The sequence below is a fragment of the Nannobrachium achirus genome (assembly GCF_963921795.1).
Source record: "Nannobrachium achirus genome assembly, chromosome: 14".
Lineage (NCBI taxonomy): Eukaryota > Metazoa > Chordata > Actinopteri > Myctophiformes > Myctophidae > Nannobrachium > Nannobrachium achirus.
In genome coordinates this window covers 41,518,342-41,544,391 of record NC_137821.1, presented here as the reverse complement: position 1 = coordinate 41,544,391, position 26,050 = coordinate 41,518,342, and the positions used below count along the sequence as shown (strand labels likewise).

Here is a 26,050-nt window from a genome sequence, read left to right as displayed (position 1 = left end):
TATGGAGATCCCTGCTCTGAGTATCTGACATGTGTCAGGGTAACCACAGTGTCAGGCGTTATAGACAGACAGACAGACAGACAGACAGACAGACATATGGTCAAGTTGTGGCGGTTCACAGACTAAACTGACCTACGGTTCCAATAAAATATTTTAGTACTTTTTCCACCACTTCCTTCCACCTGTATCTCACCCAATCTGTCTCTACTGCAGGCTCCACACTTCAGTGTGGTGAGCGCCGGAGGCGGAGAGAAGATCCTGTTGTTCCGACACCAGCCTGCCTCGGAGCAGCTGCTGCACCGCCTCACAGACAAGGACGCACTGCGGGACGGAGACCTCATCGAGGTCATCATCGCAGGTAAGATGCTCTTCAGGCTGACCATGCAGGCAGGGACGTGCAGAGAATGTTAGAGAGGCAGGGGCTGAAATTTAAACAAAGGGCCTTTTGGTGAAAATATCGAAAATAGCTGACCTCCAAGCTCACAATGCTCCTGTTTTTGACTGTTTACATAACACAGTTATTAATTCCAGCCATTGTATTCATTAGCATGCATTATACCATAGTCATCCATAGTAAGTACACATATAGTTACCCATAGTAAGTGCCATAGTCATAGTCAGTATATTGATTTATTTACTTAAAGGACAACTTTGTTTTTTTACAACAAGGGTTCATATTTTAGATTTTAATTAAAGAAAAATAAAAGATGAGTGTTAAAATAAATGTTTTCATTTACTCCTTTCTATTGTTTTAAAGATTTTAATGATTTTGTTTTCAGTGGCTGGGGGCATGCGTACAAGTGGCTAAATATGTCTTTTTTACGCACAATAAGACCATTCCCAAGATGCACCACAATCTTTCATGGGCAGATGTGACTTATGGGGGCTAGTAGTGATACAGAATATAGTAAAAAAGAAATCAATGGCTTATTGGATCTAAAAAGACATATTTAGCCACTTGTACGCATGCCCCAAACCACTTAAATCTAGATCACTAAACGTGCTAAAACGATAGAACAAAGTAAATAAAAACATTTTAACACTCACCTTTTCTTTTCTCTGATTACAATCTAAAATATGAACCCTAGTTGTAAAAAAACAAAGTTGTCCTTTAATCGTAATCTGTAACCTGAACAACTCACAGTTTGAGCCACAGTTTCCATTCACTCTGACCCGACACACACAGGATCGGCCATCGTCACGGAGATGAAGATCCGCCCACACTCCCTGGTCGTCCAATCGTATCGCACGCCCACCTTCTGTCACCACTGTGGAGAGATGCTGTGGGGTCTCGTTCGCCAGGGGCTGAAATGCGAAGGCAAGGCTCACTCGCCCAGTCTCTCTCTCTCTCTCTCTCTGCAGAATCAATATGATGACGCAACTATTCACATCCATTTTTAATAAGGTGCACATCGATAGGCCCAGTTTTGTGTTCTGTTATTCACAGTCCCTGCTTCCCTTTTATTGCTTGGTCATTTTCTGTCTGTCTCTGACTGTCTTGGTCCTAAATCTCTGTCTACTGCCCCCCCCCCCAGTCCCCACCCATCCAGTGTTGATTTCGTCGACGAAACATATTCGTTAACTACCTTTTTCTGCTGACAAGAACTAAATAACGAACAAGAATTAGATAAAAAACTAATCTATGACTAAAACTAAGACTAAATATATTGTCAAAAAACCACCACTCAGTTCACACGGTGTGATTTTTTATTTATAGCATATCGTTGTTGTTGGGTGGAAACCTTGTATGTCCGAAACTGTTCGTTTTGTATTCATCATCTATAAAATGTACTAAACTAGTGAAAACAGCAGATCTACAAGCACACAACGCCTCGCATCGCGAGGCGTTGTGTGCTTGTAGATCGGCTGTTTTCACTAGTTTTGTGCGACGGTCTTGTATGATGAAGCAGGGCAAAAGACGTACACAAATTGGAGATACAAGGTTTCTGCCCGAAAGTGACAATATTTTAGTGATTATGTTGCGAGGAAAACGTTGAGATAATTTTGGTTAGAACTGACTGAAAATAACTTTGTACTTCAAGTTTAAAATTATACTAAATAATATTTTTTCAAGTGTCCAAATAAATTCAAAATATTATCACCTGGGGTGCCCTGGACTGCCGTCGCGGCACCCCAGGGTGCCTCGTCACCCACTTTGAAAACCCCTGCTGTATCTCTCTCTCTCATACATCCAGGTTGTGGTCTAGACTTCCATAAGCGCTGTGCCCTCCAGCTGGCCAATGACTGCAGTCGTGCGAGGCGTCAGGTGGGCCCCAGCCTCTCCCTGTTCCCGCCCAGGAGGCCCCGGGCGCACTCCCTTTCCACACAGGCAGGGGGCAGTCTGGAGGAGGTGAGGTTGTCCAGTCAAATGAAACGTTTTGTTTTTGTGTCTGCGCGATTGTACAGAGGGAAACACGTCCTTCACACCAAATGCTTACAATGATACAAGATAATATGAATCTGGTGAAACCAACCCTCTCGTACCAAATGTGAGACTTGTGCCGATGACAATTATGGGCGGGGCAAGGTTGACGTCAACTCAGGTCTTCGCACTGGGGGACCTTTGAAGCCTTTTAATGGTACATTTACATAGTACTTTTATCCAAAGCTCTTTAAATTGATTGTGCATTGCTTTCACCCATATTTGAACAGTTTAAATGAGCTATCAGTGTCAACTGTTCAGATGCAGAGTTACTAGTGACAGGTTTTGATCCTATGGCCTTTTGACCATGAGTTAAGAGATCTTCCAACTGAGCTACCATAACTCTGAATGTGTTGAATGCCCAATGCTTTGACAAAGACTTTTTGAGTTACCCATGTATATGTTTGCATAGAAAATTCTAAAGTACTGCATCATTGAACTAGAGGAAGACTGGAGTTTGAAGATGGAACCTCAGAACATTAGACCACAATACTTTATAAACCAAAGGTGTGGGGTTCAAAGCTCCTAAATGAACATTTTCACTAGCCTGGGTTCCAGCCCGACTGAACTCCACCCCACGACGAAGTGTGAAAAAGGCTGGCAACGCCAGGCTACATTTTCACTGTTCATCCAAATTCTAAAAGGTGGATTAAGTATTAGACTACGTTTCAATTATTTCTTCCAAGTTGTTGTGGTTCAAGAGATAAATCCAGGGTTCATATTTGAAAGGTTTGGTTTTCACTGTCCATTTGAATTCTAAAAGGTGGGTTAAATATTACATTCCCCTAAATATGCTTCTAAATCACACTTTTAGTCAAAACCTAATGTGGCTTAAAAGATTCAGAATCCTTTCCTTTGCAATCTAAACACTTCAATTTCAATCCAAAAGCCATAATTTCAATGTTGCACAAAGACGTTGTTAATATGAAGTATTTTCTCCGGGTGTTTCGCCTTGAGGACTTATAGAAAATAGCCTAGCCTTAAAGATATTATAGATTCCTTGGTAGCCAGCAGCAATGGACTATAGGCTACATTAGACAATAAAGTTTACGCCTCCTCTCGCCTGTCAATCAGTTAACAGCACACGCTCATCTAGACAAGCAACAGCAACAACAAACCATAGACAAATATGCTGTTAAAGGGCTTTTTCTTTTTTTTTTGTAACGTTGTTTGTTGTTCGTCTAATAAGAAAAAAGTCTATTGTAATTCTAGCAGTCAGTAGCTCAATGTGTTAGAATGCTGTGCTAATGATCCTCAGGCCATGAGTTCAAGTCCCACTGAAGTCTTTACTTTAAAGACTGATTTCCAGTTTGCATTGTGAGACGTAATACTCCAGTGAATCAATACTGCAATATTGATTGTTCTTTTTGTTGAAAGGAGTGAGATCTAGCTCTCTCTCTAAAATCAAGGCGAAACACCTGAAAAAAGTGAGTCCCATCAAGGCAAAACACCCAGAGGAAAAAAAACTCATGCAAATGAGGTCCAGGTCAGCCTAGAATCTCTCGATTACAGACAGAATTGGCCTTCTAGAGGTCTGACTTGGACCTCATTTGCATGAGTTTTTTTTCCCTCCGGGTGTTTCGCCTTGATGGGACTCACTTTTCTCCGGGTGTTTCGCCTTGATGGGACTCACTTTTCTCTGGGTGTTTCGCCTTGATGGGACTCACTTTTCTCCGGGTGTTTCGCCTTGATGGGACTCACTTTTTTCAGGTGTTTCGCCTTGATTTAGGGACTCACTTTTAGTTGGATTTTGGGGGATTTTGGGACTCACTTTTCTCTGGGTGTTTCGCCTTGATGGGACTCACTTTTCTCCGGGTGTTTCGCCTTGATGGGACTCACTTTTTTCAGGTGTTTCGCCTTGATTTAGGGACTCACTTTTAGTTGGATTTTGGGGGATTTTGGGACTCACTTTTCTCCGGGTGTTTCGTCTTGATGGGACTCACTTTTTTCCAGGTCTTTCGCCTTGATTTTGGGACTCACTTTTTTGGAGATTTGGGGGATTTTGGGACTCACTTTTCTCCGGGTGTTTCGCCTTGATGGGTGGGGCTCACCTTTTTCCTGGTGTTTCGCCTTGATTTTGGGGGATTTTGGGACTCACTTTTCTCTGGGTGTTTCGCCTTGATGGGACTCACTTTTTTCCAGGTTTTTCGCCTTGATTTTGGGACTCACTTTTTTCGGTCGTGGGGGTGCACGGAACTCCACAACTGGGGTCTGGGGTTCCCCCCAAAACTTCTTAACAGAAATATAATATTTCCCTCTGTTAAATTTTTTTGTTTGATACATGTTTGATACTTTTATCAGGCTTTACTAGCGTGGGTACAATTTCAGCCTTAAAATGCCAAATCGTGTACAGATTTCATGACTGAAGCAAAGTCTTTATAAATGACTTATCTGTTTTATCTTGCATGCATTGCCCACACACCCCATGCAGGGCCTTGACCATGGCCAGATTTGAACCAACCTATTAAAGGAATTCTGCTTCATAGACCTCATTAATAGTCCGCTGCGCCAGCACAGCAAGGTCATCTCACTATGCTTTCTGAACTGGTTTTGAAGTTATTCTGCTGGAAATCAGTCTTTAAAGTAAAATCTTCAGTGGGGTTTGAACCCGCAGTCTCTGTATCATTAGCTCAGTAACCCAACTCATTGAGCAACTTGCTGCTTGAAACATCACATTATTTTTTCTTATTAGAAGAACAACAAACAAGGTTACAAAAGAAAAAAGAAAAGAACATATTTGTTCTTGTTTTGTTGTTGCTTGTCTAGATGTTTGAATGTTTTGGAACCGCAATAGAAACAAGACTCTACCTTTTGTCTTATTATCCAGTTAAAGTATTGAAAACCTCAGTGACTCACTGGTCTAAAAATCTTCCTGAAGGACAGAAGGTTATAAGTTCAATTCCTGCCTTACTTTGACAGGAATGCATTTTTTGTTGCTGTTCCAATTCAACTTGCCTTCTGTTCTCATTACAAGATGTTCTTCTGGTATTCAGCCTGCAAAGGATAGCTTCACAGTAAAGACTAATGCCTCATTCACACTACGAAAAGCCAAGCTAATGGTTTGCTTGGTAATTCAATGTATTCTCTATGCAAACCAGCTTTTAAAATTTCCAAGCTGGAAAAAAAGTTTGGAAATGTTTAAAGCTAGTTTGCATAGAGAATACATTGAATTACCAAGCAGACCATTAGATTGGCTTTTTGTAGTATGAATGAGGCATTAGATGTGATTCAAACTCTCAACCTCTGGTTCTTGTACACAACAGCTCAACATGTTGAGCTATCAGCGGGTTGCCCAAATTGTGCTATTCTTCTGATTTGTGTGTGTGTGTGTGTGTGTGTATGTGTGGTGGAGAGAGTCGCAGCCCCAGCCTGAAGCATCAAAAAGTCTAGTATCTCCCTTGTTCCATAGGGATACACCTTTGGAGTAATGGTTAAGATATTTGACATTAATGTGGGAGGGCCGGGTTCAAAGCTCAGGTGGGGAAGTTTGCATCACCTCCGTTGCGTGTGTGTGTGTTTGTGTGTGAGCCTTGAACATGTTAAAGTGCTGGAATGCTTTTCTTTTCTAAATGTTTTGTGGTTTTGGAGATATTTAACTTTTAAAACTTTTTTAAAGGCAAAAAAGGGGACAAAATTAGAAAACAACAACGCTTCAATAATACTACTAAACGCCTCCATTACCTGAGAGGTAGTATAGTGGACTAATGATCTGACTTTCACCACAGAGGTTCCATGCATGTTCAAACCCCAGTCTTCACATAGTGTAATGATGGAGCAAGTCATTTTAGATGCAATACCAAAAATACCCTTTGTTGTCAACAGGCCGCTGTCTTTGGGCTAAAATTGGAACGATACAGAGAAGATAAGCAATTTTAGCATGGCACCATGCTAATCTTCTCTGTATCGTTCCAATTTTAGCACCACTTTACCCCGCCCACCTCATAGTCTCAATAGGGCATCGCAGTTTAAGCCCCGCACGTCCTCACTCTGGACCCGGAAGCGCTTTCCCCATTCATTTCATCCATAGACATTTCATAAAGTATTTATTTAAACGTCTTCTAAGCCGCTGACAAAGCCACCCCGGCTTGTGAGAAATTATGACAATAAACACTATTTTTTAGAAAGCTGAAAAAAAGACAAGTGTACAAGTTGTACCCCGTAGTTTAACTTTTAAAACTTAAATCTGAAAACTTCCGCACCTCGCTGTTACTTAATACTTTAACCTAGCAACTTGATTCACAATTCAAACAATCCAATTTTACAGTGTGTAACATGTTCATTATCCAAGCTTACATTATTGTTGTAAGTGAATATTAATGTGTTCTTTCCTCAAAGCGTGTTGCAGCAGGGTAGTTTTATCTACCCAACATGCATCATGATGTGTGGAGAGATGATGAGCCGCTGGCTAACTGGGCTTGGCAGAGTGCATCATGTGTTATGGCACTCAAATAAAAAATTAAAGTAGTTTTGCATACTTGATCATACTACGTAGTATAGCATCACTGAGCTTATATATCCAGTTTCACCCGACAGAGGCGATATGATAACGACTCACTTGTTATTCTTCCCTCCTAATAACACTAATTCCTCTTCAACCCGACAGATAAGTAAAACCAAGCCCAAATCCAGACCCCCGTCCTGGGCAGAGCCTCCCGTGTGGCTGGGCGTGGGCTCCGGTGACAGCGCCAAGGCCCACGTCCCGCACACCTTCCACATCCACAGCTACACCAAACCCACCGTCTGCCAGTACTGCCACCGCCTGCTCAAGGGCCTCTTCAGACAGGGTCTGCAGTGCTCCGGTGAGGAGATGATGATGATGATGATGATGGGAGTTCTGATTCCCTTTCTGGTTGTGATGGGTTATAGGGGTCAGGGTTACTGCTCAGAGTTTCGTAGGCCTAGAATTATTGAATGCTTTAACCGGTGAAAAATAGCAGATATACAAGCTCACAGCGCGGCACCGAGTGCCGCGCTGCAAGCTTGTAGATCTGCTATTTTTGAAAAAGTCGTGAAAATGTGTGCAAATCTTTGAATATATGTATTTTCAAAGCGAATGTTTGTAACTCAAATTTTGCTTCTGGGGGTGGTCCCTGGAACTAAATATTTTGAGATGGGGGTCCATGGCCAAATACATATAATTTTGGCGGTCCTTCACATGAAAAGGTTTGAGAACCACTGACATAGTAGTCTCTCAAGAACAGACCAACTAAGCTCCATTAAGTGAAAAGGACCTTTTCTTTGACGATGGCTGGCCAGATTGCTGACATAGAAACATAGGGTTTTTCAAAAAATCTTAGAAGGATTCAAAAGACACTTATAGAATCGGGTCAAAATTCGAATTTTCACGATTTTTCAAAAATAGCAGATCTACAAGCTCGCAGTGCGGCACTCGGTGCCGCGCTGTGAGCTTGTATATCTGCTGTTTTTTAATAGTTAGAGCATAAAATAATGATACACAATAATGTGTACCCGTTCTAAATAACTCCAAAATGTAATATAGGAGCATAATTAATTAAGAGTTTTGTAGAAAGGAAAAGGAAATCTAGGGCAGTGGTTCTCAACCTGTTGGTCGGGGGGTCCCCAGATGATTAACTTAATGTGCAACATTGTCTCACTAAACAGTAAACAAACCAACATAAAGTTTAGTATGGAGGGTATCTGCACATTTCTAAAGTGACAATTTAAGGACTTTTTAATACCTCTAAAATGACAAACATTGGCCAAATTGTCAATTATTAGAGGCATAAATAATGACTCACTAGGCAATCGACATGCTCACAATGCCTCGCGTTGCGTTGTGAACATGTAGATCTGCTATTTTCACAATACAAAATGTAATGCCTCAACTATTTGTTTGCCCAGTTAAAATATGATTATTTTGAGGGTTGCGGCCTGAAAGTTTTGAGAACAATTGATCTAGGGCACCAAATGGGGATGTACAGGCCACACAAACATTTAAAGTGCACTTCATTTTACAATGACTTGGCCTTCATTGACAATAGGTTCAATTTGCAAAGCAAAATAATTAGTGTGTCTTTTTTTCCCTCTTCATTTGGACTAAAAATCCACCTTATGCAATATTGACTAAACGGAAAGACATTTCCATTTACACCGCAGAGTCCAGTGATTGTAATAAGTAATAACCTTGGGCCGTTGTGTGTAATTGTCCATAGAAATTCTGTTCCAATCCCTTTTATTGCACCATCCATCATCCTCTGTCACCTCTCTACATACGTACCACCCCTTCCCGTCTGTCTGCTGTCACAGACTGCAAGTTTAACTGCCACCGCCGCTGTGAGCCGCTCGTCCCCAAGGACTGTCCGGGAGAGAAGAGGACTGTCAACGGGGAAGGTGAGAAGTCATCTGTGACCGTCTTTACTCAGCAGAACAAGATGTCCAAGTGTAGCCAGTGGTGGTGTAAAGCAGGGGTGCCCAGTCTGCCCACACGTTTTTGGATAGAGAGCTACTTTAAAATGACTAGCTCACCGTGATCTGCCCACCCCAAAACAAATGGGGTTGACTACAGGCCCTTCTTGAAGTCAATCAAGTCACCTTAATTCAAGCGACAAATGCCAAAAAGAGGGGTTTTGTGATTTTTGTTCATCATTTCCTTAAATATATATTTGAATTAAGGGGCATGTCATGTGGTCTACCTGCATAGCCTTTGTGATCTACTTGCAGATCACATTGATTGATTGTTTGATTGATTGAAGAGTTTATTAGCAGTTTGCCATAGAAAAAAGTACAGTTTCACGACAGCACAAATCACTGGTACAACTAGGTCAACTAAAAGGAGATACTAGTAAGCTTTACGGCTTATTTACACAGGAAACACTGTATGTATCTCATATAGACGGATAGAACATAGTACTTTACATAGGATAACATCAATTACAAAAGCATAGCTTAGTCATTTTACAAGTCACAAGTAGCAGCCGTCTGAAGGTGACTTTTCAGACCAATTTTGAAGGAGGCTAGGGATTTGCAATCCTTTAAGGCCTGCGGGAGGGCGTTCCACATGTTGGTGGTATAGCTGGAGAATGAATTAGAGCCTTGTTTAGTATTAAATCTACGCTGAACATGATTACAATCTACCTTCTGGGCACCCCTGGAGTAAAGTAACTAAGTACATTATACTCATTACTGTAAGCCTGTAAATCAGTGGAGTTAACCCATTCAGAACGGGTACACTATATTGTGTATCATTATTTTATGCTTTAACTATTGAAAAATAGCAGAAATACAAGCTCACAGCGTGGCACCGAGTGCCGCGCTGCGAGCTTGTACATCTGCTATTTTTAAAAAATCATGAAAATTAGAATTTTGACCCGATTCTATAAGTGTTTTTTGAATCCTTCTAAGATTTTTTGAAAAACCCTATGTTTCTATGTCAGCAATCTGGCTAGCCATCGTCAAAGAAAAGGTCCTCTTCACTTAACTGGAGCTCAGTTAGTCTGTTCTTGAGAGACTACTATGTCAGTGGTTCTCAAACCTTTTCATGTGAAGGACCCCCAAACTGATAAGTATTTGGCCAAGGGCCCCCATCTCAAAATATTTAGTTCCAGGGACCACCCAGAAGCAAAATTTGAGTTACAAACGTTCGCTTTGAAAATACATATATTCAAAGATTTGCACACATTTTCACGACTTTTTCAAAAAATAGCAGATCTACAAGCTCGCAGCGCAGCACTCGGTGCCGCGCTGTGAGCTTGTATATCTGCTATTTTTCACTGGTTAAAGCATTCAATAATTCTAGGCCTAAACGATGGGCAGGTGCAGCCCCTGCCCACCTGACCAGTGCTCGCTGGTCAGGTCCTATAAACCTTCAGGAAGCCTGACTTTCTCTGCTGTTTGCTGAGTTCGTTCAGCCTTCCACCTGCTGGGAGAGTGCTGACTGGAGATGAATGATTGAACAGCCTAATCTTTGATGTTTTTCCAATATTCTCTTTCATGACCACTTCAATGTCAAAACTGGCATCAGAGCTGCGCTCGTTATCAAAAAGGCCTGGCACATCACAGATTCATGATGAAACATGTTATAGGATAGGGCCTGTGTTCCGTTTGAACCACCTTTAAATCTGTGATGACATATCTTTCTGTAACCTTTTAGCACCTGCTGCTAGAATACTTTACCTACAGTAGATGTAGAGCAGGGGTGGGCAACTTTGATGATGGCGAGGGCCACTATATTTCCACCTTCACTCCAGAGGGCCACATTGCATATTGCTACGTCCAACTTTGTCATTCTTGTATCTCATACAAAAGAAGCAAAAATAGCAGATCTACAAGCTTTTTTTTGTCTTAGGAATGCGACAAAAAACTAAAAATATTATTGAACTCAAGTCTCCATGGCATGAGTATACTAATCAATAGAGGGGGGTGAACTACTCCTTTAAGTACAAGTAATCAGTTCTGGGTGAGGAAAGTGTGTCAGGAAACAGGGAGAGATGCAGCTAAGGTTGCCAGGCTCGGGAATTGAACCTGTGACTTGCTGTCAGGCCGCATTAGAGCCTATACGTGGTATGCGCAGCATAACCACTAAGCCAGTCTAAATGTGACACAGACCATCACATAACAACTCTGTAACAGCGTAATAATTCCTGCATAATGAATGATGTCATATGTTTCAGATTCCACAGCCTGCCACAGCTACAGAGATGAGCCAGGGGACAGTGAGTCAGACATGTCATCATCGCTGGATGACGATGACGACGTGATGGCCATCGATGAGAACCCGCTGTATGGCACCGTGGATCTGTTCCCACGGCAAACGCCTCTCGGGTAAGAAGCTAAAAACTGTGAAATACACAAGTGTCAATTTGAACTCTTTCAGAGTCTAAACAAAAGGTTCTCAAAAATGTTCATGTCAAGGATCCTTAAATTGATATGTGTTTGGCTGCGGACCCGCATCTGAAAATGTTTTGTGCCAGGGACCCCCAGAAGAGAAGATTCATGTAAAACAATTACCAAAAATGGCCTGGGTCCAGGCACCTATAGGCTCAGTGTAGCTTGACAGCATGTCGCGGGTTCGAGTCCCGATCCTGCCAGCCTTAGCTGCATGTCACTTCCATATATCTCCCCCATTTCCTGTCATTTCATAAAAAAAAAATCTAAATTATTCACAATTTTTCAAACATTTTCGATATTTTTCAAACATAGCATTCAAAAATAGCAGATGTACAAGCTCTTAGCACGGCACAAAGTGACGCCTGTGAGCTTGAATAGCCAACATGGATAAAGTGGTTAAATAAAAATGATTGTTATGATACATTAACGACGTTTGCACATAGGACATGTTCCATACCTCCAACCCAGCCTGCATCCATTTTTCTCATCCTTTTGCTCAGACGAGACACGTAGAATTCAGGGCCCCATGACAAACGCCTCACATCACATTGTGACTGGACAAATACTAAGCTGTATTTTCTAGGGCCCCTAGGCATGCCAGATTCCTGGCTTTCTCTGTTTTCAATGTATACTGTGAAGTTGGTCCTTGTAAACAATTTACAATTACAATATACGGTACAACCAAAATAATAATCTGTACATTGAACTATGGGATACCAAGTAAACAATGAACCTAGCATCTGTCTAAAACTGTCTAAAATGTTATCTATCTAGCCTAGTCTTGATTACATTTTACATTGTTGTCAAGTTGAAGGCTACTTACTACACACAACAGACCTTTCCCATGGTCCACACCTCCACCTAGTGGTCCTTGCGGGTATAGCAGGAGTGGTGTTCAATCATGTTGGATGGGACATTACAATCAATGTGATTGGACACTAGCACACCTTCAACAAGAGACAAGGCTAAATCAGAGATATTTCCTTCTATTATCTAACCTTAATTGAACTGTGCAAAAACGATCCCAGATTTAACTATTTAAGCCTAACAACGTTGTATGACAAGAATAGCAGATGTAGAAGGCTCACAACTTGTCACGATGCAATGCTTATTGGAAATGTGAGTTAATTTAGGCCTAGAATTATTGAATGCTTTAACCAGTGAAAAATAGCAGATATACAAGCTCACAGCGCGGCACCGAGTGCCGCGCTGCGAGCTTGTAGATCTGCTATTTTAGAAAAAAGTCAAGAAAATGTGTGCAAATCTTTGAATATGTATTTTCAAAGCAAACGTTTGTAACAAAATTTTGCTTCTGGGTGGTCCCTGGAACTAAATATTTTGAGAGGGGGGTCCGTGGCCAAATACATATCATTTTGGGGGTCCTTCACATGAAAAGGTTTGAGAACCACTGACATAGTAGTCTCTCAAGAACAGACTAACTGAGCTCCAGTTAAGTGAAAAGGACCTTTTCTTTGACGATGGCTGGCCAGATTGCTGACATAGAAACATAGGGTTTTTCAAAAAACCTTAGAAAGATTCATAAGACACTTATAGAATCGGGTCAAAATTCAAACTTTCACAATTTTTCAAAAATAGCAGATCTACAAGCTCGCAGCGCTGCAGCTCGCAGCGCGGCAGCTCGCAGCGCAGCGCTGTGAGCTTGTATATCTGCTATTTTTCAATAGTTAAAGCATAAAATAATAATACACTATAATGCATACCCGTTCTAAATGGGTTAAGTTAGAGTTTTGAACTTGACCCTGAGCGTTGTGTGGTTCCAGTCCTTGTTTCAGCAGCTACATTCCCCTGATGAGGCTGGTTCAGTCTGTACGTCACGTTAAAAGTAGAACCAGCAGATCGGTGCTGAAGGAAGGATGGCTGCTGCATTACACCAACACTGACACGCTGGTGAGGACGCACACGCACGCACGAACACACACACAAAACAAATACACACACACACACACATCCTTACTGTGCATATACAGTACGATAAGTCAATAACCACAAAGTTTATATTAACTCACCTACTGTATTTCCACCTTTATCTGAAATATTAGAGAATGTCCTCACAAATGACCCATTTTCTTCATCTGCTTTTCTATTATTTGCCATAATTTGGCCAGTAAACAAACACAGTAAACCACTGATCATGGACTTAGGCTGGTGTACAGTGTACACACATTCACTGGCTCTCACACACACACACACACACACACACACACACACACACACACACACACACGCACGCGCACGCACACACACACACACACACACACACACACGCACACACACACACACACACACACACACACACACACACACACACACACACACGGATGTCTGTCCACCTTCCCCTTATCTTATGGGCCTAACATAACTTAATTCTTTGTTGGATGAAAAAACAGATCTTCAATTGAAAAAAATGAATAAATAACCAGTTGTTGTTTTAAAAAAATCATACAGCATTATTCTTACCTTATTGTTGTTTACAGAGGAAACGTCATTACTGGATCTTGGACTGGAAGAGCATCACTCTGCACCAGGACGAGAACAGCACTAAGTATTACAAGGTACACTAGAGTCATAGATCCATTAGGGTCCATTATTACACCTTCAAAGTTATACAGTATTTAGGCCTACACTGTGCATGCCACTAAACAGTCATTAAACAAATTGCAGTCTTTTTTTTCTGAAGTGATGGCATCAAATCATACACAAGGTTTTATTAACTGTATTGGGAGCTTATTTGTGCGGATAATTCTCCTTTTTGCAGTTCAGTATGTCTTTATCCTGCTGCTGAACCCAGTTTGGTTGAATGTGCAACAGTACCCTTTTATCTACAGGCTAGGAACATACCAGTAATATCTAACCAAATAATTACAGGGTTCAGACGGTCATGAATTTCCTGGAAATATTTTGAAATTAGAAAAATATCTTTCCAGTACTGGAAAAGTTTTGGAATTTATCAAGGGTTCCTGGAAGGTCCTGGAAAAAATAGCTATGCATTGTCTTTGGTTATTGATTTTGTTAACACCTCTGAAATGACAAATTAAACATGGGCCAAATTGTCAAATATTAGAGGCAGAAATTGTGAAAACAGCCGATCTACATGCTCACAACGCCTCGCAACGCGAGGCGTTGTGAGCATGTAGATCGGCTATTTTCACAATAGAACCGTGTTATACAAAATTCCTCAACTCTTAGTGCTCGTCAGGGTGCCGGGTCCCCAGTTAAAACATGATTATTTCGGGGGTCATGGCCTGAAAAGGTTGAGAACCACTCACATACACTACCTGTCTTTGGGCATTGCGCATAGGAGTAAGTGACCTGTTATTGAGCTGAATTATTGTTATATAGTCCTGGAAATTGGGTTAAATATTCTGGAAAAGTTTGGGAAATTAATTGGTAAAAATGTGTGGGAACCCTGTAAATAGGTCCTTATAGTAGACGTCCAAAACCATGGCATTCATTTCTCCCTCTCTCTCCTCTGTCCCTTTCCCTTCACTCAACCTGTGAACCAGGAGATTCCTCTGTCTGAGGTGCTGCAGGTTCGAGGGGCCTCTGAACTCTCCGAGCCCTCGTCGCCTGACGACGCCAGCGGCCACTCTTTCGAGGTGGTGACGGCCGCGGCGGTGCACTGCATCATCGCCGGAGAGGACGCGCAGGACTGGGAGAACGCTGTCCGCCAAGCTCTCATGCCCATGGCTGGCAGTGGCACGCGTTCAGGGAACCAGGAGAGCCAGGGTGAGGTGGCAACAAGAGGCGTAGTTCAGCCATATCCAAGCTTTATCTCAGGGGTCTTCAAAGGTTTTAAGGCCAAGGACCCCTTAGCTGAGAGAGAGAGATGAACTTTTACACTTTTAATGAATGTGTGTTGTTGTCATTACAGATACTGTGCTGCAGAGTGGATTGCCTGTTGTAAGTACAGTAGCCACTCACAGAGCCTTTTATAATAGCCTACAATACATGTATGTGTAACTGTATGGGTGGTATAGTCATTATAAGAGAAAGGTTATATCTTGGGATGCTAGTGTGAAAAATAGCAGATCTACAAGCTTTGCTGTTTAAAAAAGAATAATTATCTCTTTGTTTGGTTTGGTTAAAGGTAGTAGTACTGTAGTAGTAAGGTATGTTCTTTTTTACACATTCATGAGTCACCGGTCAATAGGAGACTCAGTATAGTGTCTTTGCCGGTAATCAAATTATTGGCTTAGGAATGCAACGAAATACGAGAAAATAAGTAATATTTTGGGGCAAACTATTATACTCCTTTAATGTGTAATATGTATAGGCCTATGTAATATAATAATGTGTACAATAACTCAATATTTCAGGATGTCAGCTCAGTGTATCAGATTTCCACAGACGAGGTGCTTGGTTCAGGACAGTTTGGAGTGGTGTATGGAGGTAGGGTAGGATCATAATTTTTACTCTAAATTCTTTACATTCACTCCTGTACATCTCACATCATAACTGCACAACCCTTGTTCCCAATCATTTCATCATGTCAGATTTGTTTTTTCTTTTGTTGGTATACAGTATATATATTAAACCCATTCAGAACGGGTACACATTATGTGTATCATTATTTTATGCTTTAACTATTGAAAATAGCAGATATACAAGCTCACAGCGCGGCACCGAGTGCCGCGCTGCGAGCTTGTAGATCTGCTATTTTTTTTAAATCGTGAACATTAGAATTTTGACCCGATTCTATGAGTGTCTTTTGAATCCTTCTAAGATTTTTTTAAAAACCTATGTTTCTATGTCAGCAATCTGGCCAGCCATCGTCAAAGAAAAGGTCCTTTTCACTTAACTGGAGCTCAGTTAGTCTGTTCTTGAGAGAATACCATGTCAGTGGTTCTCAAACCTTTTCATGTGAAGGACCCCCAAAATGATATTTATTTGACCACGGACCCCCAAATATTTAGTTCCAGGGACCACCCAGAAGCAAACGTTAACGGGTTAAAAAACATATCTCCATCTACTGAACTGATTAAGCAGAAAGTGAGCTGAGCCAACGCAAACGTCAGTCAGAACTCATCCAGTATGTATGAGACGTTTCTTGTGTTTCTGCGGTGATTTCCCCAGGCACTCACAGGCAGACAGGCCGCTCTGTGGCCATCAAAGTGATCGACAAGACCCGCTTCCCCACCAAGCAGGAGAGACAGCTGAGGAACGAAGTGGCAATTTTACAGGTATATAGGTCTGCAACTCTGAAGAGTTATTTGAAACGTTAACAGAATATTATTCCGTTAATGTTTCAATTGTGAGCATCATTGGTAATATTGTGGTCAATAGGACAGTGGTAGGCCTACGCAAGGAAACTAATGCAAATAGCTGTATAAATGCAATGAAATACAACATTTTGAAAATATTAGTCAAGATAGGGAGGAAGACAGACCTATAGGGAGTCGGCTATAATCGATTGTTATTGATTTTGTTTTTGATGAAATATTTAAAAGAATGTTACTGTTGCGGCGCTAATAGACAGATGACGAGTGACAGACAGAGACAGACAGAAACAGCTGTGACAGTTATTAAAATTCCTATTTTTTACCACTATACTCCAGCATCCATATTGTGGCGAAAACCTTCTCAGAAAATAGCAGATCTACAGCTCACAATGTGTCACAGCCCATTGTGAGCTTGTAGATCTGCTATTTTCAGCATAGATATTTAATGTAGAGAAAAAACTGAAAATAGTATAGAGTATAGAGACTCTGTGTCAACCTAGTAGGCAAGGGTTCCCAAACTTTTTTGTCTCAGGGCACCCCATAAATATTGTTTTAATCCAAACCACCCCTACTTTATAATTTTCACTCCCAGCACTTTATATTTTGTGCGACAGAGGTTTCTGCCCGACAGTGACGATATTTTAGTGATTATGTTGCGAGGAAAACGTTGAGATAATAGCTAATTTGGTTAGAACTGACTGAAAATAACTTTGTACTTCAAGTTTAAAATGATACTAAATATTTCTTCAAGTGTCCAAATTCCAAATAATATCAAATGATCTCGCGGCACCCCTGGACTGCCGTCGCGGCACCCCAGGGTGCCCTGTCACCCACTTTGAAAACCCCTGTTGTAGGCTATACTGTAGGTTTTAAGTGGTTAAAAAGGTTACGAATTTGGGCATTTCAAACAGCTGGTATGTTTTGATCAAATATGTGTGTGTGTGCGTGCGTGCGTGCGTGCGTGCGCGTGCGTGCGTGCGTGTGCGTGCGTGTGTGCGTGTGCGTGTGTGTGTGTGTGTGTGTGTGTGTGTGTGTGCGTGTGCAGAATCTTACCCATCTAGGAGTGGTCCTGCTGGAGGGGATGTTTGAGACGGTGGAGTACGTGTTTGTTGTGATGGAGAAGCTCCATGGAGACATGCTGGAGAGCATTCTGTCCAGTGAGAAGGGACGCCTGCCGGAGCGCAACACGCGCTTCCTGGTCATGCAGGTATATTAGGCCAGTGGTTCTCAAACTTTCACATTTCAAGGTCTCCCCTTAACTCTGACAGTGTACAAATGGACACTGTCAGGGTCCATTTGGTTCCATTTGTATACTGTTAGAGTTACAGACTTGCATGGGTCAATTTAGACCCCCAAAAAGGAACCCACAAAGTCCCTAGAATCCACTTTGAGAACCACTGTAGCACAGAGAGAAGTTGGGTCTCTTCTCACTTCCTTCAAAGGTGTTACCAATGATACTAATGAAGGCTCTGTTCCATTCCATGTAGCCCAGTGGTTCTCAAGCCTTTTATTTCAAGATCCCCCTTAACTCTCCATTTGGTTCCATCAGTTACGGGTCATTTGGAACCCCCAAGGAACCACCAGGGTCCCTGGACCACACTTTTTTGGGGGTCATTATAGATGAAAATAGTTGTTCAACAAGCAACACTTTGTGAGCTTGTAGATCAGGTGTTTTCTCTGTATAAAACAGATCCTAAGATTGGATTAAATAACACAATCATTTTCTACTGCTATTTTGTACTATTTTGTACACTAACACAACTGCGTGTGTGTGTGTGTGTGTGTGTGTGTGTGTGTGTGTGCGCGCGTGTGGTAGATCCTGGAAGCTCTGCGGTACTTGCACATCAAACACATCGCCCACTGTGACCTGAAGCCTGAGAACGTGCTGCTGGCCTCCCCGGACCCCTTCCCTCAGGTGAGCGTTCACCCACAGCTGCATGGATCAAACACTGGGGAACAGTGTGGTTCTCTGCCTTTTCTGGAACAGAGCCCACTTGTGTTAACCCATTTCATGCTTTAACTATTGAAAAATATTAGATATACAAGCTCACAGCGCGGCACCGAGTGTCGCGCTGCGAGCTTGTAGATCTGCTATTTTTGGAAAAAGTTCGCTTTGAAAATACATAATATTCTCAAAGCGAACGTTTGTAACTCAAATTTTGCTTCTGGGGGGTCCCTGGAACTAAATATTTTGAGATGGGGGTCCGTGGCCAAATAAATATCAGTTTGGGGGTCCTTCACATGAAAAGGTTTGAGAACCTCTGACATAGTAGTCTCTCAAGAACAGACTAACTGAGGTCCAGTTAAGTGAAAAGGACCTTTTCTTTGACGATGGCTATAGCCAGATTGCTGACATAGAAACATAGGTTTTTCAAAAAATCTTAGAAGGATTCAAAAGACACTTATAGAATCGGGTCAGAAATCGAATTTTCATGATTTTTCTGTGCCGCGCTGTGAGCTTGTATATCTGCTATTTTTCATTAGTTAAAGCATAAAATAATGATACACAATAATGTGTACCCGTTCTATTAATACATTAATCCTCCCTTCTTCTCCTCCTCCTCCTCTCAGGTGAAACTGTGCGACTTCGGCTTCGCCCGCATCATCGGCGAGAAGTCCTTCCGCCGCTCGGTGGTGGGCACGCCGGCCTACCTGGCGCCCGAGGTGATCAGCAGCAGCGGCTACAACCGCTCGCTGGACATGTGGTCGGTGGGCGTCATCATGTACGTCAGCCTAAGCGGCACCTTCCCCTTCAACGAGGACGAGGACATCTCGCAGCAGATCACCAACGCCTCCTTCATGTACCCCCGTCAGCCCTGGTCCACCATCTCACTGGGAGGTAGGTTCATGTATGTACCCCTATTCCCTACCATCTCACTGGGAGGTAGGTTCATGTATGTACCCCTATTCCCTACCATCTCACTGGGAGGTAGGTTCATGTATGTACCCTTACCATCTCACTGGGCGGTAGGTTCATGTATGTACCCCTATTCCCTACCATCTCACTGGGAGGTAGGTTCATGTATGTACCCTTACCATCTCACTGGGAGGTAGGTTCATGTATGTACCCCTATTCTCTACCATCTCACTGGGAGGTAGGTTCATGTATGTACCCCTATTCCCTACCATCTCACTGGGAGGTAGGTTCATGTATGTACCCCTATCCCTACCATCTCACTGGGAGGTAGGTTCATGTATGTACCCCTATTCCCTACCATCTCACTGGGAGGTAGGTTCATGTATGTACCCTATCCCCTACCATCTCAATGGGAGGTAGGTTCATGTATGTACCCCTATCCCTACCATCTCACTGGGAGGTAGGTTCATGTATGTACCCCTATTCCCTACCATCTCACTGGGAGGTAGGTTCATGTATGTACCCTATTCCCTACCATCTCACTGGGAGGTAGGTTCATGTATGTACCCCTATCCCTACCATCTCACTGGGAGGTAGGTTCATGTATGTACCCCTATTCCCTACCATCTCACTGGGAGGTAGGTTCATGTATGTACCCTATCCCCTACCATCTCACTGGGAGGTAGGTTCATGTATGTACCCTATCCCCTACCATCTCAATGGGAGGTAGGTTCATGTATGTACTAGGGCATTCACGAATAGTGATTTTTAGTATTCTAATTATTCACCCTCAAAGTATTCGAATAGTCGAATATTCGACAGGACTGGCCAAACTCTCAAATATTAAAGGAGCTATAGTCAACTTTTTCATTGTAGGGCCGACACTTTGTTTACATCCTAGTCTATAGTCTGACAATCGCCAAAATGATTATTTTATCATTATTTTACGCTTTTTGTGGTCATTTTTGAATAGAAACACATATATGAAGCTTATTTTTTTATAAAATATTTTCGAAACATTATTTTTATTTTAGCATCCGTTTTTCAAGAAAAAGTTGACTATAGCTCCTTTAAGTAAGCAAGAGGCGAACATTGTGAAAAGGGATATAGACCGTAAGCCACTGGGGTTGGTCGGTACCAACTGAGGGGATTAATGCTCATAGTGATTTTTGTCATGGTATACATGTCTGGAGTTAGAAAATATGTGATAGCCTTGCACCAGAGGTAGCTTTATGGGTGCTATCATGCATTTTATTTTATAACACTAGGCGAAAATTACTTGGGTCAATTTATGAAAACATACTACTTAACCCCCCTATATAAAAGGTTTTTCAACTAGTTATGTTACCTCTAGGCATGCTTAAGAACACACTAAAGATGTAGGAATTTATATGTCTTATAAAGCCATCATTTTCAAGATGGCGTCCAAGATGGCTGCCTGGAGCTTAAATAGCGTTATGATACTGTTCAACCTATAGAAAGGTGGTATTGGTTATCTAACCCAAGGTTTTAGGGTTCAATGAATGTGGCTGAATCAGTGAAATTACCATCAGTTAATTATTTATTGCCAAATCCATTGTATTGCAATGATCCAATAATTGTACATCATTTTGTTAAAAATAACAAATTGTATTTCAGTTGTGTGAGGGAATCTGTGAACTTAAGGTGATTCATATGGGTACCTGGGGGGCATAGGTGTAGATTACAGTTATATATTCAATTGCCATTCAGTCTTAGGTCTATGTGCTAAAGGTCAGGTTAAGGTCTCTCACATCTTATCACTCCTTATCCAGGTGTCCAAGCAGGCAGCAGCTATGGTCACTGGTTGACATGTAGAGTGTTCACCTCACAATTGATATGTTATACAGTCATTCCTCAGCTGCATTGCAATACTGTTGCAAAGTTCAGCGCTGGAAATGCATGTGTTTCCATATGGAGGGCTGACAGGCAAGTTCAGTGGTAATAGTCTTGAGTGTATCAGCTGCACTCTGAAGTGGTTTGTATCAACTAGACCAAAGACATTTGAACAGATACAGCAGCAGTCTACTTGGACACTGTGCATCCGACTGGCTGACTTTGGGTAGACAACTTAATTCTTCCTACTGTATACTTCCCATTCACCAGTTTGAACATGCAGGGAGACACCTTGTCAATAGGTTGTCACCTTTTCTCTCATGACACATGATGAAGTGCTTCTTCCGTGCTGGCCATGTGCAATACGCTTGATATCTCACCCAGTGCCTGCTGAGATGCATGGTCTCCATGCCATAGAGGCTAAGTTAGAACATGTCTGTCAGCACCATAATGGATTCTGGATCACTGTCTCTGCTCACCAGTCTGGGGAGCAGACTGAGAGAGCAGGAATGATGCTGTCATGACGCATGTGGGTAGAGTTGACTGACGCCTACGTACCCAAAATGTGCAGTAACAGTAGTAGGGAGTCTAAGCACTGGTGTGTCTTGGTTGTAAAATATCGGGGCGTATCCACACACAGAAAGATCACTGCCCTCATCTCTTCAATCCCATTATTGGTAAATGTCCCCAACAATGTGCATGGTAATATCCTTTAACCATAAGATGTCATCCTGAAGAGCAAGAACAGAGCAGAAGCTGTTGAGCATGGTGGACACCTTCAGTGCTGGTGATAGATAGGCTACTGCATTTAGTCATGATGAGGCAGACATCACCAAGACTTCCTAAATTCCTATGACCCTGATGCAGCCATCTCTGGAACCTCATCCTTACGTCCTTACTGTGTGCCAGTCAGGAGGTTGAAGGCCAGGAGGATGTGGTGGGTGGACTTTCTGATCCTGATTATGAGTTGGAGAATACAGATGTAGTTGCAAAAGATACATATTGCCATGTTATTATATAATGTTACTATTATTATTATTATTATTACCCTTATTAATGCCAGTTCTGTGTCATGCCAATGACAGTTTTCACAAACACTTTATTAAGTGAAAGATGAATATTCATCAAGTTGTTTCTATTTGTTGTTCTCCCAGAGGTCAAATGTTACCTTGACCTGACCTTTAACGTGTGAGGACAAGTGGATCAAATAGTGGGCATTTTGGATATTTTCTTACACACTTGCACTATATTTTGTTTAATGCATTTCACAATACATTTCCTTAGAATATATGTATGTAAACATGGTTTAAGGAACTCTTTGTGTTACATCTTTCATGAAAACAAAAGTACATCTTATGTAATGTAGTCACTACACTACAGTACAGTATGTTGTCACTGCCTGTAATAGATACCATTTCTAGAGATGCTACTTTTAACAACTTTTATGAAAAACATATAGTCTGAGCTTTATCCTTGCCATTTTTCAAAGACAGAGCATCAATACTAAGGGAGAATCATCGGTTTGAAGTAGAATGCTTAATTTGGATTTTGAAAACTGTGTTTTGGCATGTGATTATAGATGAAGTGATAACACACAGAAAGCTACCCCAGATGCAAGGCTCTCACATTATGTCCTAGTCCTAGGGATGTATACCTTCCCAAAAGTCAATATGAGAATCATTCCCTCCCAGATGGTACCGATGACCCCAAATTTGGGGCCCTGGCGTATTATGTCATAATTAGTCACTATATGTCACTGCCTGTAATAAAGAACAATTCTAGATATGCTAATTTTAACCACCTTACTGGACAATATATATAGTCTGAACTTTATCCCAACCATTCTTCAAAGAGATAGGATGAACAATAAGAGAGAACCAACCATCAGTTTGAAGTAGAATGTTCCATTCGGATTTTGAAAAGTTTTTTTTGCATGTTATTATAAATGGAGTGATAACACACAGAAAGCTACCACAGATGCAAGGCTATCCAATTTTTCCTAATACTAGGGATGTATACCTTCCCAAAAATCACTATGAGAATCGTTCCCCCCAGATGGTAGAGATGACCAAATAATGTGGAGCCATGGTTCACAGAGGATTATGTCATAATTAGTCACTATGTTGTCACTGCCTATAATAAAAAACAATTATAGATATGCAAATGTTAACAACATTAGTGAAGAATATAGTCTGAGCTTTATCCCAACCATTTTTCAAAGAGATAGGGTCAATATTAAGAGAGAACCATCATTTTGAAGTAGAATGTTCCATTCGGATTTTGAAAACTGTGTTTTGGCATGTGGTTATAAAAGGAGTGATAACACACAAAAAGCTACCTCCACTGCAAGGCTATCACATTTTTCCTAGTACTAGAGGTGTATACCTTCCCAAAAATCACTATGAGAATTAATCCCCCCAGATGGTACCGATGACCCCATATGTACGTTGCTAGCTCACGGTCTAATAGGGATTTACTGTAATAATTGTAAGCTGACGCTACTCTTCTCTGCTCCCCCCACAGCTGTGAGTCTGATCAGTAACCTGCTGCAGGTGTCTGTGAGACGGAGGTTCACTGTGGGCAGGGCTCTGGGTCACCCCTGGCTTCAGGTCAGATTCAGGATCATGTTGATTTAGAATAGTGTATCATTATTTTATGCTTTAACTATTGAAAAATAGCAGATATACAAGCTCACAGCGCGGCACCGAGTGCCGCGCTGCGAGCTTGTAGATCTGCTATTTTTGAAAAATCTTGAAAATTCGAATTTTGACCCGATTCTATAAGTGTCTTTTGAATCCTTCTAAGATTTTTTGAAAAAAACTATGTTTCTATGTCAGCAATCTGGCTGGCCATCGTCAAAGAAAAGGTCCTTTTCACTTAAATGGAGCTCAGTTAGTCTGTTCTTGAGAGACTACCATGTCAGTGGTTCTCAAACTTTTTCATGTGAAGGACCCCCAAAATTATATTTTCACCCCTGGCTTCAGGTCAGATTTATGATCATGTATATATTATTAGGTGTATCTAAAACAAATTTGAATATTATATTTTCCCCCTGTAATATAATTTGAAAAGGGAAACCTTCATATGTATTCTAGATTCAATTGTGCATAAAGTGAAATATTTCAAACCTATTTTTTCTTACGGCCCACAGCTCATGAAATCAGAAATCCAGTATTTCAAAATATTAGAATATTACATAAGACCACACAAAAAAGTATGTTAATTTATGCTACTCAATATTTGGTGTTTGATCTGGGCTTCATTTCACTTTATGCACACAATTATTGTTTTTTGACAACTTTAGTTACTAGTTACTTTTTAGATTTTGATTATAAAAAATACACATTATTCATACACATTATTTTGGCCATTTGAAAGCTACGAGCTTGTAGATCTGCTATTTTCAAAAGATTTGTATGTGAAAACTTGAAATGGGACATTTTGCATAATGAGTACTTTTACTTTTGGTACATTTTGCTGCCAATACTTTTGTACTTTTACTCAAAGTACATTTTGAATTCAGGACTTGTAACAGAGTATTTCTACATTTCAGTATCGATACATTTTGAGTACTTTTCCCACCACTGGTTAAACCTGACCCCGTCTCTACCACTGTTCCTCTTCTCTCAACGTCTCTGCCTGCAGGACTTCCAGTTGTGGTGTGACCTGCGGGAGTTTGAGCTGCGCATGGGCAGCACCTACCTCACCCACCAGGGGGACGAGGAGCGCTGGAGGCAACACGCCCAGGACAAAGGACTGGACTTCCCCTCTCACCTGTCCTGGGACCCCGGCAACGACCCTGACGTGTGACCAGGAACGTGCTGGCCATTGGGAAAAGAAGGACAACTCCCGAACGGCCGGTTCATTCCCGGCCGGTCCAGGCCGGCCATTAGGAAAAAATATATAAATAAAATGTCGGCCTTCGTTCCATTTTGGGGGCTAGGCGGCCAATAAAGTAAATCGTCACTGTCGGGCAGAAACCTTGTATCTTTCAAATTTGTAAATCTTTTCGCAAAGCAAAGCACTGCTTCATTATACAAGGCCGTCGCACAAAAGTAGTGAAAACAGCAGATCTACAAGCACACAACGCCTCGCAGTGCGAGGCGTTGTGTGCTTGTAGATCGGCTGTTTTCACTAGTTTAAATATTTTTTTTAATGATAAATACAAAACAAACGGTTTTGGACATACAAGGTTTCCACCCGACAACGACGAAATATAACTCATGTAATTGGCCCACTGGCTTGTCACTTGCAAATCTTTGAGTAGCAGCAGCGCTATAGAGAGAGATCTCTCTCTATAGCGCAATGAGGGCCTCTCCAACTCTTTTTCCCGGGCTGAAACAGGGGCCCAGCATGTCCCTGCGTGTGACCTTAACCTGGGCGATCGTAGGTTGAAAGCTATGGACGGTGTTGGGTTGAATGTTGTTATCAGCGGGTTTGTAAAGGCAGCATTGTGGCATCAGTGGTTCTCAAAGTGGGGGTCCGTGGACACCCCCAGGGGTCCTTGAGGGGTTTTCAGGGGGTCCTCATGCAGCTAAATGACCGATAAGTAGAAACCAAATGGATTATTATATTTCTGTAAAGCAGAAATGGTTCCATTTATACACTCAGCGGTATGGGTGTCTGTGGCCTAATGCACACCTACTGTAATTGGGGTACTTGAAAAAAATAATAATGTATTTTTGTGCATTCTTTATGGTAGAGGATGTTAATACTATAGAGGGTATGCGTGGGACATCATCATCATACCCGGAAGTTATGCAGGAACGCCTAGTGGGCAAAGAACTACTTTCTGGCCTTGACAGCCCATACTGTACATCCAAACAGAAA

At 41.7% G+C, this 26,050-nt stretch overlaps 1 protein-coding gene across 1 annotated transcript; it reads left to right on the top strand.

Annotated features, from left to right (window-relative positions):
* Positions 1 to 249: 249 nt before the first annotated feature.
* prkd4 (protein kinase D4) lies at positions 250 to 25,030 on the top strand (the record flags this gene model as incomplete). The annotated part of the gene is made up of 17 exons (XM_080741624.1): positions 250 to 358; positions 1,187 to 1,318; positions 2,196 to 2,350; positions 7,026 to 7,221; positions 8,690 to 8,773; positions 11,053 to 11,203; positions 13,051 to 13,177; positions 13,765 to 13,842; positions 14,794 to 15,016; positions 15,162 to 15,190; positions 15,607 to 15,679; positions 16,364 to 16,470; positions 17,555 to 17,716; positions 18,326 to 18,424; positions 19,081 to 19,348; positions 23,744 to 23,829; positions 24,866 to 25,030. Exons 2-17 carry the CDS (start codon positions 1,207 to 1,209, stop codon positions 25,028 to 25,030), a joined length of 2,115 nt encoding a protein of 704 aa, XP_080597750.1. The 5' UTR covers positions 250 to 358; positions 1,187 to 1,206.
* Positions 25,031 to 26,050: the final 1,020 nt, after the last annotated feature.